The sequence below is a fragment of the Diadema antillarum genome, unplaced genomic scaffold (assembly GCF_040938485.1).
Source record: "Diadema antillarum isolate AM-2024a unplaced genomic scaffold, OU_Dant_1.0 seq00000446_RagTag, whole genome shotgun sequence".
Lineage (NCBI taxonomy): Eukaryota > Metazoa > Echinodermata > Echinoidea > Diadematoida > Diadematidae > Diadema > Diadema antillarum.
This window is the reverse complement of record NW_027271420.1, coordinates 267,815-286,924: the sequence shown is the minus strand read 5'-3', so window position 1 is coordinate 286,924 and position 19,110 is coordinate 267,815. Positions and strand designations below refer to the sequence as shown.

Sequence of the window (19,110 nt, the reverse complement as noted above, 5' to 3'; positions counted from 1 at the left end):
CAGTAGACCGAAGATAGTTTGGACCGAAAATCATAAACCTCTGCCGGTCCGTATAGCCGACAGTCTGTTGGCTAATCATTTTTGGTGGACTTGCCAAGGCTTTCGTATGAACGACAAGCCAACTGATGAATATTAGGTACTTATATGAGCAGTAATATCTCTACGAGGTCGTTAGCATACGGTTACCAGTCATTATAGTATAGAGCATTAAAAGAAAAAAAAACTTAAGCCCCCTGGGAATGTTGGGCAAAGTGGAGAACTGACCACTGACCAGGGAGGTGTGAGAGACCTCCCTGCACTGACCATGCTATTACTTTCAGCCGATCATTTTGATTATGAGCCATATGTATCACCCAGGCTTAAATCTAACTCGAAGAGGATGTGCACGCATGAGCTAATGTGAGCGTCTCAATGAAAGTGGACTGCGCTTTTGTTTTAGATTTTCGTTGATTTGTTTAATCATGAATTTATTCAAGTTTACTGTGAATGGAACGGATGCATGGTCCATCGTTTCATGCAAAACGAACAGCGGGTCAAAACACGTAGGCCCTAACATCTGTTGAAAGTTACATCACCACAATACTGGAGTATATTATTACGTACAACACAAAATAAACATAACTTTCCATATGGATACAGAAAAAATAATTTACACTGTTATACATACGTATAAGAAGCCTATAATAAATTGTAATATTGACGTTATCATTACTGATCAATATTCTTTGAATCCACTCTCTATGCATTGATTATGGTTGGGATAGAAAAAAAAAAGAATAACAGCGCCATCTGCTGACCTGTCATTATAGTTCTGTGGGGTACCCGTGTGAAGGAAACTTGAACATGTTTCAATGCGTTTTGCACTGCACAGTACAGTCGCTGCACTCGAATCAGCTCTGTGTGTGTTCTTATATACACGGTTAGAGCATAGCAGTTTACGTACAGAGGGAGGAAAACTGTGTACACTCTGGAGTCTGGGTAAAAACAAGTAGAATCTAGATTTATCTAACGTCAGGTCGTCACATTTCTTCTGAGGAAGTAAGTATATATATATATATAAGTGATTGAAAGGCTTTATTTGATACTTTCGCACCAGTCCATTTGCTTTGTTAGCTCTAGACTATCTCACAGAGATGAGATGCGATGTCGTCATTCATTGAACTGTCTATGGGGTATGAAACCTTTCTCTATAACGGTTCGCATTCGTGTTAGAGAGCTTAGACTCTATGCTGTGCTGGGTGTTTATGAGGAATCTGTGCGGTGTGGTGTCATTGTAGAAATCTAGGCCCTTTATTATTATCATGCTTATAAATAAATTTGTGTAATTAGAGATCTACTCAAGCGCATTAGATAGGGTTCATCTTAACTTGGGCTTGGCATAACTGCGACCAGCCCCAACACGCAGTGCTCCTAGGCTACAGTACCACGGTGTATAAGGAGCGTCCCGGGGTTAGGCTTGGCATGACTGCAGCAGTGAGGTCTACGTTACTGTTTAATAGTTAGGTCTCAAGTCAATGACAATGTATGTCGTGATAGCCAAATAGATTCTAACGTTAGATGGAGGTCGTATACACTCGTAAACCAAGGAGTCTAAACTAAGTACTAGTATAACTTTGAAAAGTTGAGATGCCTGTGTCAGGTAGAAACTAACCATTAGGCGTTGGTATTGTCACAAGGAAGATTGAGTCCTATTGACCGAAACTCAATCGCAGATCGGTCTGTATCTTGTCGACGGGGATATGTTCTGTGCCGTGGAGACTTAACCTCACCAGCGACCTTATTTAAACAGCAACACATTCACAGCGACCTGCGCCAGGGTTAGTGGAGATTATATTTTGGATCAAAAATTTATCCTCTGATGATTGGTTGAAAGAGCTGCACGTGATTAAAGGTGTTTTCAGCTATTTCAGAAAGTTGACAGTCCATAAAGTACTATTTGCAAAATGACGTCACTTCTGTGACGACATTTTGCAAATAGTATACTATTTGCAAAATGATGTCACAAAGCAATTCTGAAATTATGTTCAGCTTTGAACCATCAGTCTGTGAAATGTAACAATTTCTAATGAAACAATTGTGATGCCACAAAGCAATTTTGACATTGTGCGCTGCTCGTACCGTCACTCTGAAAATGTATCAATTTCCATGCGCACTGCTCGTACAGTCACTCCGGAAATGTACCAATTCCTAACAAAGCGATTGTGACATCATAAAAACAATTCTGACATTGCGCAAATTGCTTCGTACCGTACCGTGCATCGCGTCGCGCTCGTCAAAATGTAACATTTTTAACAACATTACAAAGCAGTTCTACATCGTACGCTGCTAGCTAGCTGCATGCTTAAAGGAAACCAAAGTCCAAAGAGAAATGTGGATTGAGTGAAAGCAGCAACAATAGTAGAACACATCAGTGAAAGTTTGACGAAAATCGGACAATCGATGCAAAAGTTATGAATTTTTAAAGTTTTTATGTTGGAACCGCTGGATGAGGAGACTACTCGAGGTTATGACGTCATGTGTGGACAACAATATAAAGACTAGAGAAGCACTCTGAGAGTGCAGACCTCCGCCAAGCATACTGCTCATTTCCCACCACTAATCTTGTTCTTCCATTAGAGATATTAGTGATTTCCACCCATACGTACTTTTGTGCTGAGAGTCACCCGATTTCCCAACATAGAAGCCTGTGTTACGTCATAAACCCTCAGCTGCACTGCGCGCCTCGCCCCAGCAGAAACTAGAGCACGCACTTTAGTGCGCGCAGGCAAACCTCAAATATGCGCGGCCGGAACTCCCAAGTTCATTGACCCTACCCGCCAAAACATCAAAAATCCTTCATAAATTCCCCAAAAATTCTCGAATCATTACCAAAAGTTAATCGTTTGTTACTTGTGTCATTCTCAACCTTTCCTGCAAGTTTCATCCCAATCTGTTAACTACTTTTTGAGTTATTTTGCACACGGACAAACTAACTAACGAACGAACGAACACACAAACCAATGGTAACGAAAACATAACCTCCTCCCTTGGCGGAGGTAAAAATATGAAGGGAATTCCACAAAACTTCACTTTTCTAGCATAATGAAAGAGCACTTGACCAACCACTTTCAGAAAGCAGGGGGAATAATTGCTACCCTTAACATATATGTCAGTACCAAGTTGATAGAATGTGTAATTTTCACGAAAAATGAATTTTGGTGGAATTCCCTTAATACTTTCTTTATATTGTTGTCCACACATGATGTCATAACTGCCAGTGCAGTAGTCTCCTCATCCAGCGGTTCCAACACCAAAACTTTAAAAATTCATAACTTTTACATCCATTGTCCAATTTTCCTCAAACTTTCACTGATGTGTTCTACTAATGTTGCTGCTTTCACTCAATCCACATTTATCTTTGGGTTTTGGTTTCCTTTAATGGTCAGTGTAGGATCCCTTCAAAACATCGCATCCACGTTTATGACTTCTGGCTTTGCATTTCCCTCATTTTCCTTTTTTTTTTTGAATTTTTGAATTTTTGATCCAAAATATAAAACAAATATACTTTGCCTAATTTCGAGTTTCTTGTTAAAACTACAGGCCTCGGCGCCTCCAAAAGAACTATTCACTTCGGGGCTGCGCCCCTCAGTGAATAGTTCTTCTGGAGTAAGAAACTCTGACGGCCAAGTATATTTGTATACTATGTCTGGCTTCACAGAATCCCCTCCTAAACAGACCGAAGGCTGCCCTCTTGGCTCCTGCTCCTGTAATGTAGGCTGCTCTGCTCTGCCTGCTGTCGCGCGCGAACCAAACGTTACAATAACCACAGGCATTTTTATACTCGGAGGAGAGCCGTAAATGTCAAAAAATGATTGGGTATAAAAAACTCCTGACAGATGGATTTTTCTGTAGAAAGCGTTGGTATCGACTGCAAGATCAGTCTGTATCTTGTCGTCGGGGATACCTTCCGCAGAGTCTGGCTTCTTACGGAGGAGAGCCATATTAAAAAGTAAAAAGAAGCACAAAAACAATGATAGAAAAAAACTCCGGAGGATGGACTGATTTTTCTGTCTTGGGTTGATTTTGCTTTACATATTCCCTTATGGGCTTCCGCTTTAACATGTTTGTCATTCATGCTGATGGCCTGTTTGACATCAGTACACCCACAATGAGAATTGTACAGTGCACGGTTATAACGAAATTCCGGTAACAACGAAGTAAAAATTCCAGTCGCAACATTATCCACTCTATGTATTTTTCTTGTTTATTTGTTCGTTTGTAATGAAATTTCAATATAACGAGAGAAAACTGCCATTCCTGAGCACTTTGTTACAATTGTATAACAGGAGTCCACTGTAATTGTAGATTTAGATGGTTTTGACGGATGAACGTACCTACTTTGTACCTACAAATAACATGTGCTATGATGATGCCCAATCAGTCAAAGACTTGTAGAGCAACAATGAACAGATCCAATCCTGAGCCTAAAATGTTCAATGTGATATCCAGGCATTTTATAGGGTGTACAGTTTACAACCTCATATGCAATGTACGATGTACGCTGTAATGTCTGTAATGAGAGTGCAATCCTCAAAACTAAACAGCTAGATAATATTTCCTGAAAGAAATTAAATGCATATAGTTCTATTCAATGTGAAGAAAGAAAAAAAAACCAAACATTTGGCCTTCAGAAAAAAAGACATTGAATTACGTACTAGTCTTATGTTATACATGTAGTTGCTGTGATGGACACCAAGTACTGTAGACATTAACTACCACAGGATTGCATGCTAATGCAAAACAATCAAACTTCAGGCTGTCTAAACTTGTCCTGTTACACAGAGCACCCTAACAGACATGAAATATTTTCAGTTTACGCAGGGTGTCATCTGAATTTACTTTTTAAAAGAAGTTAATACTGTATAATGCCATCCCGTTAGAACTGTATCTACATGTAGCGAGTCTACTTTTTTGCAAATCTGGATTTCCAGACAATTATGTATAAAAGTGGGGCCCACAATCGTGGACTACAGGATTGAATGGAAAAATGTATGGGTACAGGTCACATTCATGTCTGCATTTCATCACAGTAAATTTTTTGGTATGTCTTTGAATTTGCAAATAGCCCCCAACTCGCAAAATTTGTGAAGAAATAGACCTCAAATATTGGGCGTATACAGTTGTTCAGAACTAAATGCACATGTACATATGTATGTCATACTTTGGTACACTATCTATACTGTACTTCTGTACAAGTACGTACCAGGTACTAATTACCTGAATGAACTCTCTCAGCTGGATGTATTCTGCATGGCTTGTGTCATGTGCTTTAAAGGTATCATTTACCATTGGGAGCATTGATTTTAAAATGTTTTAGTTAAATCACATTTGATGCATGACACTGTACGTTGTATGTCAGTATACACGTATAACAAAACATCCCACCATATAAAAAATTTTTGCAGTAAAGCCTGAAATATTAGGAGATATTCCTGTTTTTCTCAATAAACCATAACTGTAGATGGTTATTCTAGGAACAATTTCATCATTTATAACTATTATTCACATTTTGTCTGTTTTAACAATACCTAACATTGATTATACTGATTAACTTTTTTACATTGGTTGTTTCTATCCCTAACTCACTTTTAAGAATTATTTTGAAGCACTAAAGCTGAGCTATTGTCTCAGCTGCATGGGAGGCTGCCATTCTTGCATTTGGTAAACCTTGCCAAGGCAACTCTATGTCCTGTGCATGTATATCTTCAGTTTTGGTGTCATGCTTATCACATGGAACACTAATCATTTAATCAGAGTTACACTCTGATTGTGTTCATGTTTTTTTTTTCTTTTATTGAAGGAGTTAAAGGGCATCTGTACAATGTGATTAGCATTTGCCCACAACCAAATTGTTTTCAAGGTTCACTGTATACTGACTTTGTGTATTTCAGGTTAAATAATAGTAGACCCCAATTGCTTGTGTTACAGAATTTTATTTTTCTTCTTCTTCGTAGTTTGGCAATTATAGAAATATTCCTAGTTTCAGTACAGTTGTATGGATATATCTGTACGGAAACTGAATTTGTTTAGCAATGTCAGACTCTTCTACAATGTGCCAAAGCCTTCAAAATCTTTGTTAAAAAACCACCAAAAGGACCAACAAAAGGACCCAAACACTAGCTACATTGTAGTAGGGATCTGAATGGTTTTTGCTGTGTTAGTATGAACTGAAATTACTATTTTTACAGTGCACTGAAGTACAGTACATTTGACAGTGCCCAACAAGTGTACATCTAAATGTCATTTTTTTTTTTTATTTCACCCCTGCATTTTCTCAGAGATCTCATAGAACTAGACAGGTATGGTGTAAGCAGTTCAAACTGAAGATTACATGTAGAACGTTCTATGATGAGAATGAGGCTTTCACAAGTTCTTGTAAGCTATACCCAGCACTCAACATTATCAGTAGGCAGATGTCTCAGGGCCATTAAAAAGTGATGCTGGGCCTCCAAATCTCCAAAAAGGTTATCTTTTGGTGGCCCGATCAGGCAGTTAAGATTGGAAATATATTGCTACAGATGTACGTTGTATGTTTCCTTTATCTTGGTCTACCAGAGTTTCAAATTTAAGGATTTTAGTGCCCTAAATGGGCCACTGAGAAAAAAAAGTTAATGTCGAGCCCTGCTATACCATTGATTATTGATGAGTCCAAAATGGCTGCAAATTTGTAGATAGTGGTGTCAAAATCGTAATATTAAAATCTGAATTGAATTGTTTACCACATCTGGCACATTCTGCTTACAATTGAGTGATCTTAGTTGAGAATACTGTATTTGCTGACAATGTAGAATTTCTTTCGTAGTTCATTTAGTACCAGTTGTTTCACCGGAACTGTCCCAGAACTGATGGTTGACCCCTTAATGGAATTCAGACTTTTATTTGTGTAGGTTTATGTTAGATAATGATTGAGTGTGGAAAGATGCAAATTGTAGCAGTGTTTATATTACGGTTTAACATGTACATTGTACGTAAGTCTACATCAGATAAGACATCATGGCACCTGTGTTTTGTTTATTTAATATGCTGCTGAATTGCAGGAAGTTCAACAACAAGGGCTTGTCTAATCAAATGCAGAGAATTACATAATCGTCTGCTCCCTGTTCAATGTTATACAAGTGATATTACCAGGTACACGTCAATGTGTAGTACAGTCATCAATGTGTATGGAGCATTAACTTAAGACTGAAACTTTTAGTAAATGAGTTGTATGCAGTGGACAAGCAAAATTTTCAGCCAAAAGACAAAGTACTAGTAAGAAGTTCCTGCATACAATTATTTGATATCAGTGTAGTACCATTCATTGTCATAGTTCAGGCCATTTTAAGTTGCCTCACAATGATGATAATTGTAAATTGTATGTGTAAACCCTATATGCTAAGCAATCTGTGGAGAATGTATTGTACAATTGTATTCCTCTGTGTGTGTGATCTGTGGCAGTTTATAGTTTGGTGGAACAGATGTTAAAGGGACTGTACAGTACTGGTTGAGGTGAGGATTCAGCTTGTAACATTTGCGAGATATTTGTTAGAAACCACTCTATGAAAATGTTAAAGAGCATACAATTTTAAGGGGAATCAAAAATTTATTTGATGAAAATGGGTTTTGAAATGACTGAGATATCTAAAAACAAGGAAAAACAACTTTAGAGATCCTAATAAAAGTTATAACCTGTCAATTTTATTAGAATCGCTTGTTTGGATATCAATCTCAGCCATTTCAAGGCCAAATTTCATCAAATAAACGTTGACTCCTCCTTGAAACTACATGCTCTTTCATATTTCATTTAAGAGGTTTCTCATTATATCACAAACAAGCAAAAAAATCATAAATCTGAATCCTCACCTTAACCAGTACTGCACAGTCCCTTTAATGTTAGGTTTGCAAATACTACAAAAATTGCTGTTGTTCCTGAAGGTTCTGCATCACATTGGTTTTTGGTGGTAATGGCCACAGTAGTTTTTTAATGATAGCTGACTTGGGCAATCAGATTTCTCAGGAGTGATGATGGTAGCTACTATAATCTGAAATAGGATAAAATAGATTTAATCAAGTTACATAATTTATAAGTTATGTATGTCCACATGGTCAATATTTACGTTATAGACAGTAGTTACCAGTTGCAGTATTTTCATGCAGCAGTACAAACTGTAGGTGTCATAACAACACTTATTAACAGATGTTGCCTAATTTGACCTTCAGTGCTTCAATCACGTCACTAACAGTGATTTCCTGAGTGCCTTCTTGCTGTAAAATATGGATGGAATACTAATTTGGAATAGCCCAAATGGAAGTGGTATACCGGTGGTATTAAAACGAACAGAGTATTACCAAAGTGCTGTCACCTATGTGCTTAGCCATGGTTGATTTATGTGATGTCCCATTCATATTTCGTGGCAAATATGATTTAAAAATGTGTTAGAGGGCATATATACTGGTGTACTATCTGAAAATGATATGTCGTGGAATTGAAAACTGACTGCTGGTTTAATAATCAACACATATTATGCATGGTGCATGTTGCGGAGGAGCTATCGGAGCTGAGTGGTATGCTGTGCGAATATAAGATAACAGGTTCTATGCATAGATGAGGTAACGGGTTTGATTCCCAGTTCGGTGGTACAGTTGTATTGCCTTTTGTCTTTTGCACTATGTACATGTAAGGTGTGGCAGAATTTACCATGTGATTTGACAGGGTTGTTATTTATTGCATCATAGATTTTACTGGACTTGTATTGAATAGATAGCATACCACATCAATGAAAATGAGCCCTATGAAGACAACCATTTTCACACTGGGTTTTATTTAGCACATTAATGTAACACTGCATTGACTTTGGAAATTTTTAAGAATTCAGAATGAATTTTTGTTTGCTTAAAAATGGAAGGAGCAATTATTTGTGGTCTGTGAAGATCTAGCTGTGAACTTTCAGAGGATATGATATTGTTGTTTAGTTGATGAATTTTGCACAATCCTAATCAACCCAGTGTACACTATGTATTTAAGGTGAACAAATGTTTCACAGTTGTCACCACCCCAATACCAGTATCAATGTTTGTAGTATAATATACACATTTTCTGAAACATGATGCACTGCAGTGTAGTGGCTACCGCCGCTACATGTAGCTCCAGCACCAAAATAATTTCCACTTTTTGGCAACCCAGGGTACAACCTTTTTAAAAAAATAAATAATTCAACAAAATGGCAGATTTTCATTTTGTACCCCGGGATACAATTTACATGTATGTCATCATGTGGAGGGGTGCCAGTATATCCGATTCTGAAAATTGATTGTTTGGTGTAGGCTACATTGTACCATAAGGTGATCATGATTTTGCTTTCTCTCTCTCCCCCCCCCCCCCCCCCTTCTCTCTCTCTCTCTTTTATAAAATCGGTCACTGTGCAGGGTAATTACAACAGAATAGGGCACCAAAATATTGACCATGCACTAGAGAGTTTGATTAAATGGACTTGGGGAGATAGCAGATTTTGGCATGTTGGTGGGAGCAGTGCACCTTAAAGGGCCCTGAAATCCAAATGCATGTTGATTTGTGTTGATTTATGATACCCTCAACATAATTTTTGCGATGAAACGAATATCTAGAAACATTCCATATATTTTTAAAGATTTTTTCTTCTATTTTTCTTCAGATTACTTGGGAACGCCCACAAAAAATCCTCCCAAACCAATATTCCTCAGATGACCTCATCTGTCAATCATTGCTAAAGTACTGAAATGTGTAAAAAAAGACATTGGAATGCACCTTCCCTCAATTCAGCATAACTTGCATATTTCTGTGATATTAATGTGACTAACAAAAGACAGGGCGAGGGAACATGCAAGTTATGCCGAGTGGAGGGGAAGGTGCATTCCAATGTCTTTTGTTAAACATTTCAGTGCTTTGCCAATGATTGATTTGGGCATTCCCAAGTAATCTGAAGAAAAATAGAAGAAAAAATCATTTAAAATATATGGAATGTTTCTAGATAATCGTTTAACCGCAAAAGTGATGTTGAGGGTATCATAAATCAACAAGAATCAACATGCATTTGGATTTCAGGGGCCCTTTAATCAATGCATCATGCTGAACCATAGTGAACATGCACCTTCTACCAGTGTGCATGTGCACACTTAATATGTGTGGTTGTCAAAGTCAAGGTGACTGTAGAAGAGCTACAAAATTGTAGTGTTCATCTGATGTATGATGCCCTGATAATGCATGCTGATTGTTAATGGGGATGCAGATGGTTGATTACAACTACGCCGGTAGTATGGAATTTTTTGGGAAGCCCAATGCAACAGTTGTTGAGCTCACACAGGGAGCTGCTGTGATGGTGCGCTGCATTTGATATTCAGCGATGGTGTGCTCTTGCCTGTGTGTTGTATTGCTAACACTGAGATTTAAATGCCTGTTGGTAATGTGAAGGGGTGTGCCATTTGTATGTTGTGGTGTGTGTGACACATGCATAGTGTAGCTGATCATCATTTTAAAGAGAGATGTTGCATAGAAAATTTGCTAGTCTTTCTTGAGTTGTGTAGTATACTGTACGTATGTCTTTTAGTTCACTCTGAGTGAAGATAACAATACAGCTGTCATTAACAGAGGCACCTGGTAACCAAGTTAAAGAAGCCCTTTACCCTTGAAATAATATAACAGAAAAGCAGGGCTGAACATTAGCGGTGGCCCAGGGCAACTAAAGATTTGTGTTTGGCCACCAAATTTATCTTTAAGTGGCCCAATCAGGCAACTGAGAACCAAAATGGATTGTTACATTAGCTTTTGTTTCATGCTCAATCTTTTTCAGGCGACTGACATTTCAGATTTAAAGATTTTAGTGGCCCAAAAGGGCCACCAGACAAAAAAGTTTGTGTTGAGACCTGCAATAGGTGATTCTCCAAATAAGTTAAGTTTCCTATCGATCCCCATGGATACATACAAGAGCTGTAAATTCAAACACTTGCATTTTGTTTGAAATGATCAGGCATTATAAGAAAAGGCTATCCATTGCATCTTTAGTAGTACAATGTTAATTGTCATCAATAATAGTCTTACAGAACTTTTCATTTCCCCCAGTTTGTGTGTCCAGGGGGAAATCTCAACATTAGAGGTATGATTTAACACTAAATAGACTTACTGTGTATACAGACATTGTGTGATTTAAAATCACTTTTAGAAAGAATTTTGGCTATGAAATTGCATGCATCTAATTCCCATTCAATATGAGCCAAATGAAAACTACATGTATTTCTCACTGGCAAATTTGCTATGAGTATGAGCTCATGATGATAAAGCCTACTTTTCAAGCGCAACAAATATTTTTTAGTGTATGGGCAAATAAACATTTTGTGCCTGCACCTCCAATGTCTTAGAGACTCATGTAGTGATCGTCTACCTTTAGAAGCAAGTGAGGAGAACATGACTTGTCAAATGCTCTACCACCTGGTCGTAATCCATCAAAACATCCCCTATGATGGAGCGATGCACATTTTATGCTATCCGATAGCAAGCAGCTTGTAGTCAGTGCTGTGACAATATGAGTTGATAACCTGATACGTCAAAGATATTCCCTTCAGAGTGCTTTGTCCACAAGTATATGAACTCTAATTCCCTCTGATTAGAGGAGCATTCCCCACAGGTACAGATAAAGGTTGCTCAATATCTTGATGATCACATCTGACAGCTTAAAGTACTGTCAAGCAAGACCAGTGCTGCTCGCCCAAAGTTCACACAAAACGTCACATGCTAGTGCTGGTGCAGAAATCAGTTGAAGTTGTGAATAGTGCTGGTATATAGTAATGGTAGATGAGACCATTGGTTCAGGTTATATATGGACTCATTTGTCAATTATCTCTGCAGATGTTTGTTTCATAAAGCTCTTAAAGCTTGCATTGATGTTTTCATGACATACTAGGTACAGTATGGGCTGTGTCAGCTGGTGAAAGAGTTACAAATCCAATGGTGTTAAGCCAAGATGGCTCCCTCAGGACCATCTTTGCCTAACACTGTTTCTACTATACAGTATGTCCCCCCAAAAAATTACAATAGATTTTCGAATTGATAACACCCAATATGATTGACCTGTCTAAATGCTACTTCAGGGTCTTAAAATATAACATCTTAGCTCTATTTTGCAGAAAACCCCATTCAATTTGGTTGAGTGGTCACAGAGAAATGTAGATTGTTGTAAATCATATCATGAGTCTGATTCTTCCAATTTTAGCACTTCTCTTGTGTGTGAATACAATAGACAGAACTTGGAGGGAAGAGATTCCTGACATCCTCTACAAAATTCCTCATTTCTTTTTGACTACTGAAGCAAATCGAATGGGGTCTTCTGTAAGATATGGGCAATGAGTTATAGTTTCATACCCTGAATTTGTATTTAGATTGATTCACTATTTTTAAAGATATCATTGCGGAAGGTCCCGTTGTAATTTTTGGGGGACATACGGTATAGGGGCCTACACACTATACCTTCACCTGCCCACATTATTCGATCCTTTTTTGTTGATACAGTATGGTATTTTTAAAAAATGTATGGAAACAGCAAATATTCATTTTGTGCGTGTATGCAAGTCGAGCACGACACTGATTTCAACTTTGAAGAATCTTAAATTTTAGACTTACCCAGGTTGTTTTGGCCTTCGTTTATAATGTTAAAAAGATATTATGGATGATATGAACATTGTCATGTGTCTAAAAATTATAGAGCAATTAGGTGCGTAGGATCTTTTCAAAGAATATGAAGAACACTTACATTGTTACTAATGTTTTCATCCATTTATGCCTTTCCCCCAAAGACAAGTATTTGTCAGGGTGGCTAATCCCTTTCTCTCTTATTTCTTTCTGGAGAAGTATTAGAATTTTATAGCCTGTGTGTAGATTTCACAAAAATCAAATTCATGAAATAGGACAATTCTGGTATTCTAAGTTGCTATTACATGTGATGTTATCTGCAATGTGAATTAGTGTAATGTACATGTACTTTGTGCATGAAAGTGTATACTGTGCAAATTGTATTTATAAGCTATGATTGTCAAATTTCGCAAATTAGTGTTGGACCGTGAATTTAACAACACACAAAAATATCTCGGACTGACAGGTATTAGTGCACTTACGATAGCCTTGGTGTAAAAATCGCAAAAACAACATCTCGCGAAAGTATCTGTGACCTCATTTGCAAAAAATATCTGTACGTGAAAATAATTGCTTATGCTAGTACTGTATTTATCATGTTTTGGTCAATAATCAAGCAAGTGCAACCCCACCCACCCCCCCCCCCCTTTCCTTTAAAATTCATAATTGCTGCAGTTTTAGGTTCATAAAACAATACATTTATATCCAATAATTTGTTGTAAATGAAGCAATCTCTTCATTGGTGTAAATTTCATTTTTTTTAAAATAACTTTGAGTGAAGACTTTTGCACTGGTCAGTGAAGACTTGTGAGGTGATAGAAATTATCCCTCCTCTGATTTGAATTTGCGACTAATATCACTGCTTCACAGAAGCATGTGATTTTCTAATTCCATTACTCCACTTTTTACACTATATCTGAATAAAAAGATGGTTGATTATCTTGAGTCAGTCATCATCTTTGCCGTGATGAGTAAGAATAAATTTAATGCAATGTGACGTTAGAAGGAATGCATGAAGCGCTGATCTGGCATTGGCATGACCTTGTGATATTGGAGTACATTGTACAATGGTCCCATGTGAGAGCCAGTGGTCTATCCAAGAGAGTCTCATGAAATGAATTGATTGATGAATTGAAGTAGGTAGTGAGCTGGTAAAGGTCCATCAAGGATTGTTGCTAAGGGTCAAAGTTTGGTACATGTAATGCTACACTGCAATATCTTTAGCATATGATGGGTTCATTGCTGTGACAGAAGATGCTTTGATATGTACTGTTTTTATTTGCATCTTCCATTCATCCAAGAAATCAATCTTAAATCATTGTAATGCTTTTGATCAATCCATGTAGTTGAATTTTATTATCTGTGAAGCTCTGAGCCATTGTCATTTGCAGTGCCTTCTAACTTCTACCCCTAGATAGCAAACCTCTTCTCAAGGTCAATTATCCTCAAGGCCAATTCCTTTGGGACAATTTCCCATGTGACAATTTCCCAAAGGGCAATCCCCCCCCCCCCCCCCCCCCCCACCTCCAGACTACATTGTAGTTCTCATACTAAGTTGTGCTTGGAAAAAAAGTTATGGAGTAACCATACTATTTCTTTTTAGCCTCATATTTGTAGGATAGGAACTATTATTTTACTCTGCATGCAATCATACAATTGCTCAGTCATGGAAAAATGACACAAAACTCAATCACAGACTGTAATACTATCATGTAGGATGGTATCTTTGTCATTGTGACAAAAGTGTTCTTAACTTGGTAGCCCATTTTAGGGAATTGCACTGCTATTCTTTTATTTGGACTTATTGATCAAAGACAAGTATTTCGATAGCATGAATGTGAACAAGACATTACATATTCAGAGGAGACATACAGTATGATGCACAAAGATCAGAGTACAATAATCTAAAACAAACTAATCATGTTAATTCCTATTCAAATCAAGAAGAAGTTCTAAGATCCTTTAAGACAATGTTGACTACTAAGAAGCCTCACACAGTATTTCTCTTGCTTGTATAGTATGCCTTCTCATGTCCAACTCTCTCTCTCTCTCTCTCTTTCATTGTGATTGACTTCAGACATCATGCCCCCTATACCAGAGGCTCTCCAGTTTGGGGAGCCAGTGCAGATCATCACAACCACTGACGACCATTCCTTTGAGCTGAACCAAGAGGCATTGGAGGCTCTTTTACTGGATGAGAGTGTGCGGGACAAGAAGGTCTGTGTGGTCTCAGTGGCCGGGGCCTTTCGCAAGGGAAAGTCCTTTCTCCTGGATTTCCTGCTGAGATACCTCAGGAAACAGGTAGGAAGATCCTACATTCAGTGCTATCCACATGGTTCTTGAGGCAGAGATAAAGCTGTTTCCTGTCTCATATCAAGTCACTTGAGTTAAAAACTCACATGAGCTATAGTGATCATTCATCAGCTGGCATCTTGGATTGCTTTTAAAAACTGTTTACATTTACACACACTGGTTTTTGCCTTTTGATCTTCTTTTTGAAAACACATGGTTAATTGTGCTTCAAACTTGGCAGGCATTATTGCTGGTGTGGTAGAATATATACAAATGGACTCCATGCCCCCCAAGAGGCCCCCCAAAGCCCCCCACCTTGCCTCCTCCCCCCCCCCCCCCCAAGTTTGCTATGTTCTTTTTCTGTAATAGTCTGCAAAAATGCATTGAAGGCGAACTTGTGTTACTCAGGTGAGCGGTAAACCCACCGAGTCTCTTGTTTTGTTTAGGAGTGCATGATTTCAAGCTTGCTGTTCTCTTTAATTGTAGAGATGATACAACAAAGTATGTATTACATAGTTTATTATGCTATCAAGTACAAACACTCGTGTTCACAGTGGGTGAAATCATGGGTAGTGTTTAAACTAAGCGATACGTCCTTACTACTGTATGTGTATTCTTCCTAATAATTCTTACTTTTAATACCTGTGCAAACATGGCTTGAATTAATCCAAAGCAGCTAAAACCATACTCTTATTCCCCTCTGGTTGGTGGCAATCAACCTCTCTACACTGATCCACGTTCAGACAGTTTGATGCCCATTTAAAACTTCTTATTCAAAATGACAAAAAAAGAAAGAAAAAAAAGAACTGTCTTCCAGAAAAAAAAAAACACCAGCCATACATTATTGAACGATTTGTAACTTCAAGCTGTGCAATCCTGATCTACTCCCCCCCCCCCCCCCCCCATAAAAAGAATAAAGAAGAACCTGGAAGCTAATTATGCCAATATCTTTACAGCCTGGAATGAATGTGTCAAGTGCTTGTGGTTTGTGTTTCTTTTTGTGTGTGGTCTCATGTAAGATTGAATTAAGCAGGCTCTGTAAAATTTGTCATGGTCATGGTCATGTTCACTTGAAAATTAAATTGTTGTAATTTCTCTTTACTGTGTTTGGTAATGATATTTGTTTAGGTACATGTACACCAGCCTGTATATTATTACATCAACCATGCACTGGTTAATTTTTGCAAATACAGCTATGACCCATTTTGCTGCTTGCTTCTTGAGAGAATGACCTGAATTTTTTGTATGAATGTGGTACATTCTGTTATGCTGTAAACCTTCCTAGGGTGCAACTGATTGGTTGGGTCAAGATGACCAGCCTCTGACAGGCTTCAGCTGGCGGGGCGGGTCAGAGAGGGAGACTACCGGCATCTGGGCATGGAGCAAGGTCTTCCTCTGCCCAGGCCCCAATGGGGAGGAGGTGAGATCTGTAGCATGCTTGTTTTCTCTCTTTTAGCTGTCAAACACTAGTGATAAATTCTAGTGACATTGAATCGTTTAAAGCACCATTGTGATGGTCGAGTGTGTTCATTTTTGACAAGTTACAAAGCACTAAATGACATTTTGTTGAATGTCAAAGGCAATATTAGTGAAACAAAAGATCAGCCTATGAACAGGAAAACAACACTTCTGTTTATATCATAGTAACAAACTTCAAACCTTGTCATTTTCAGACAAGTGTAAGAATTATGGTAAGAAAAAGAAAAAACATATTACTGATGTATATCAGTGTTTCAAATTGAATGATGCTGCCATAGTATGTCTATTTTATGAGTAGGGAAATGTGAAACGAAACAAATATTACAGGTAAAGTTTGTAGTCAGTTTCATGCATGAGTATTAAAGGGACTGTACAGTACTGGTTGAGGCAAGGATTCATGTTTTGAACATTCCTAAGTGAGATAATGAAAAGCCTCTTATGAAATATGAAAGAGCATGTAATTTTAAGAAGGATTCAACGTTTATTTGATGAAAATTGGTTTTTAAATGGCTGAGATATCCAAAAAAGTGCTAATAATAAAAGGCGACATGCCCCAACTTTATTAGTATCTCTTTGTTTCACCTTGTTTTTGGATATCTCGGCCATTTCAAAACCGATTTTCATCGAATAAACTTATGATACCCCTTAGAACTGCATGCTCTTTCACATCTCATAGAGTGGTTTTTGAATATCTCACAAAACGTTAAAAGCTAAATCTTCACCCCGACCAGAACTGTACACACCCTTTAAAGGAAGCTTTTTCTGTCCAGTTCAGTACAATCTATTAAAGAGCCATCCTACAGCTGATATTTTGAAGAAATTGAGAGCCATTGAAAAAAAAAGAGAAAAAAAAGAAGGAGACTGCCTCATAGTACACTTCTACTTCATGTCTACTTCATTTTGACCTTCAGGTGGCAGTGGTCCTAATGGACACACAAGGTGCCTTTGACTCAGAGTCCACTGTCAGAGACTGTGCCACTGTATTTGCACTCAGCACGATGACAAGCTCTGTACAGGTATGTCTTAAACTTCTGTATATTGTGAATCTGTGCCGTCTCCAAGAGTCCATTTTATATATAAGTGTTAATGCTCTGCATAATGACCTGATAAGGGATTAGCAAAATTTTTATATGGTTCTAGTGAAAATAAAGACGTGTTTTACTGCATATCCTCATACTCTTGGTTTAACAATGTAATGTTATTGATATAAAAACAAGTGTACAATATAACTTTTCACAATATTGTGGCTGTGAATGAATCAAGAAAATACCTTCTGGTCTAGATTGAAGATTAAACGATAAAAAATCTTGATCTATTCCATATCATTTTTCTGTGATCTTATCTGTGTGCCTTCTTGCTATGATCTCCACCAGACCTATAATTTAAGTCAGAACATTCAGGAGGATGACCTTCAGCACTTACAGCTCTTCACAGAGTATGGCAGACTAGCTATGGAGTCGGGCAGTGGGGCTACACCATTCCAGGTAAGATAAACTGAACAATTACATTTTCCTATGGCCCAAATGATGGCAGCATTTTTCACACTGTATCAATTTTTTTTCTGGTTTATTAAGATAGCATATTCCTTTTTCAGTTGCATTATAACTTGCAATGTTATACTCCATCTACGAAGTCCTTAAACTACAGGATTTTGTCTACAGCCCATCAGGTAGAAATATGTATGTCATTTGCATCATTTTCTCAAATTTTGCAGTTTATGACAGGATAATACTGCAGCAAAGGAACTTTCTGTGTCATTGTTTGGAAATTTTGAGAAAAGTAAACCTGAGTTAGGTTTGATGTGCATGATTGAAATGAACTGAATTCTGAATACTTGCAATTATGCCCATGTAGGTTCCATGAATTTTCAAAATTTTCAGGAGTAAGAGCTATTTAAAATATTTTGTGCTCTCAGTTTCACTGACAGTGTATGTATAGTAATGGGACCAAAAAAGAAAAAGAAAGGGAGGGCACTGCCAATAAATGCATCTTGTTTTTTTACACAGCTATCTCTTAGCTTGACTTCACAAGAAGAAGGTAATGATAAAAATGTGCTAACTTTCCTGTGGGGCTATTACTATGGCAGTCTGATTTCATTCTTGGTATGGTGTTGTTCTCTGAAACTCCAGTAGTCTCCCTGTAATGGTACTCTCATGTTAACTGTAGAGAGGTCTATAAATATAATGACTTCTTAATTACAAACTCTGCTTAAGTAAAATATGTGACCGGCGACAACGGTTTCAGGCAAAAGTCAGGAATTTTGAAAATTTTTTCACTGAATCACATTGCCCATTTCCTAAGCTTTGCATTGATATAAAACACTTGTATTCTTCGGAACCATAAGTGGGCATAGAAAGAGAAATAAAAGACACTTTTTAAGTTGTTAGCCTGACAAAATTGCGAGAAAATAGGCTTTGAAGATTCACTTCTTTCTCAAAGACAATGTCCGAGCGGCGATGCGAGGGGAGAATCACCCATCCGTACGATGGTGCCAATTGATGTTAAGCTCTGCCTCTAGCAACCACATTGCCTTCTGATTGGCTCACTGAGAGAGTCAAATTTCCCGGGCACCTTCCTCGGAGCTCAGCGTATGGAGCCGAAAAACAATGCGTTTCGCTCGGGTTTGTTTACCAGTACGTCTTTCAAGATGGCGAATACGATAA

The 19,110-nt window shown here is 37.8% G+C and overlaps 1 protein-coding gene across 1 annotated transcript in view; it reads left to right on the top strand.

Annotated features, from left to right (window-relative positions):
- The first annotated feature begins 940 nt into the window (after window positions 1–940).
- LOC139732765 (atlastin-2-like) overlaps window positions 941–19,110 on the top strand; it is a 30,779-nt gene continuing 12,609 nt past the window's right edge. The window contains exons 1-5 of the mRNA XM_071643609.1: window positions 941–1,038; window positions 14,754–14,977; window positions 16,254–16,388; window positions 17,359–17,463; window positions 17,821–17,931. Coding sequence (XP_071499710.1) covers window positions 14,759–14,977; window positions 16,254–16,388; window positions 17,359–17,463; window positions 17,821–17,931 — 570 coding nt within the window. The 5' untranslated portion in view covers window positions 941–1,038; window positions 14,754–14,758. The remainder of the gene's footprint in view (window positions 1,039–14,753; window positions 14,978–16,253; window positions 16,389–17,358; window positions 17,464–17,820; window positions 17,932–19,110) is intronic.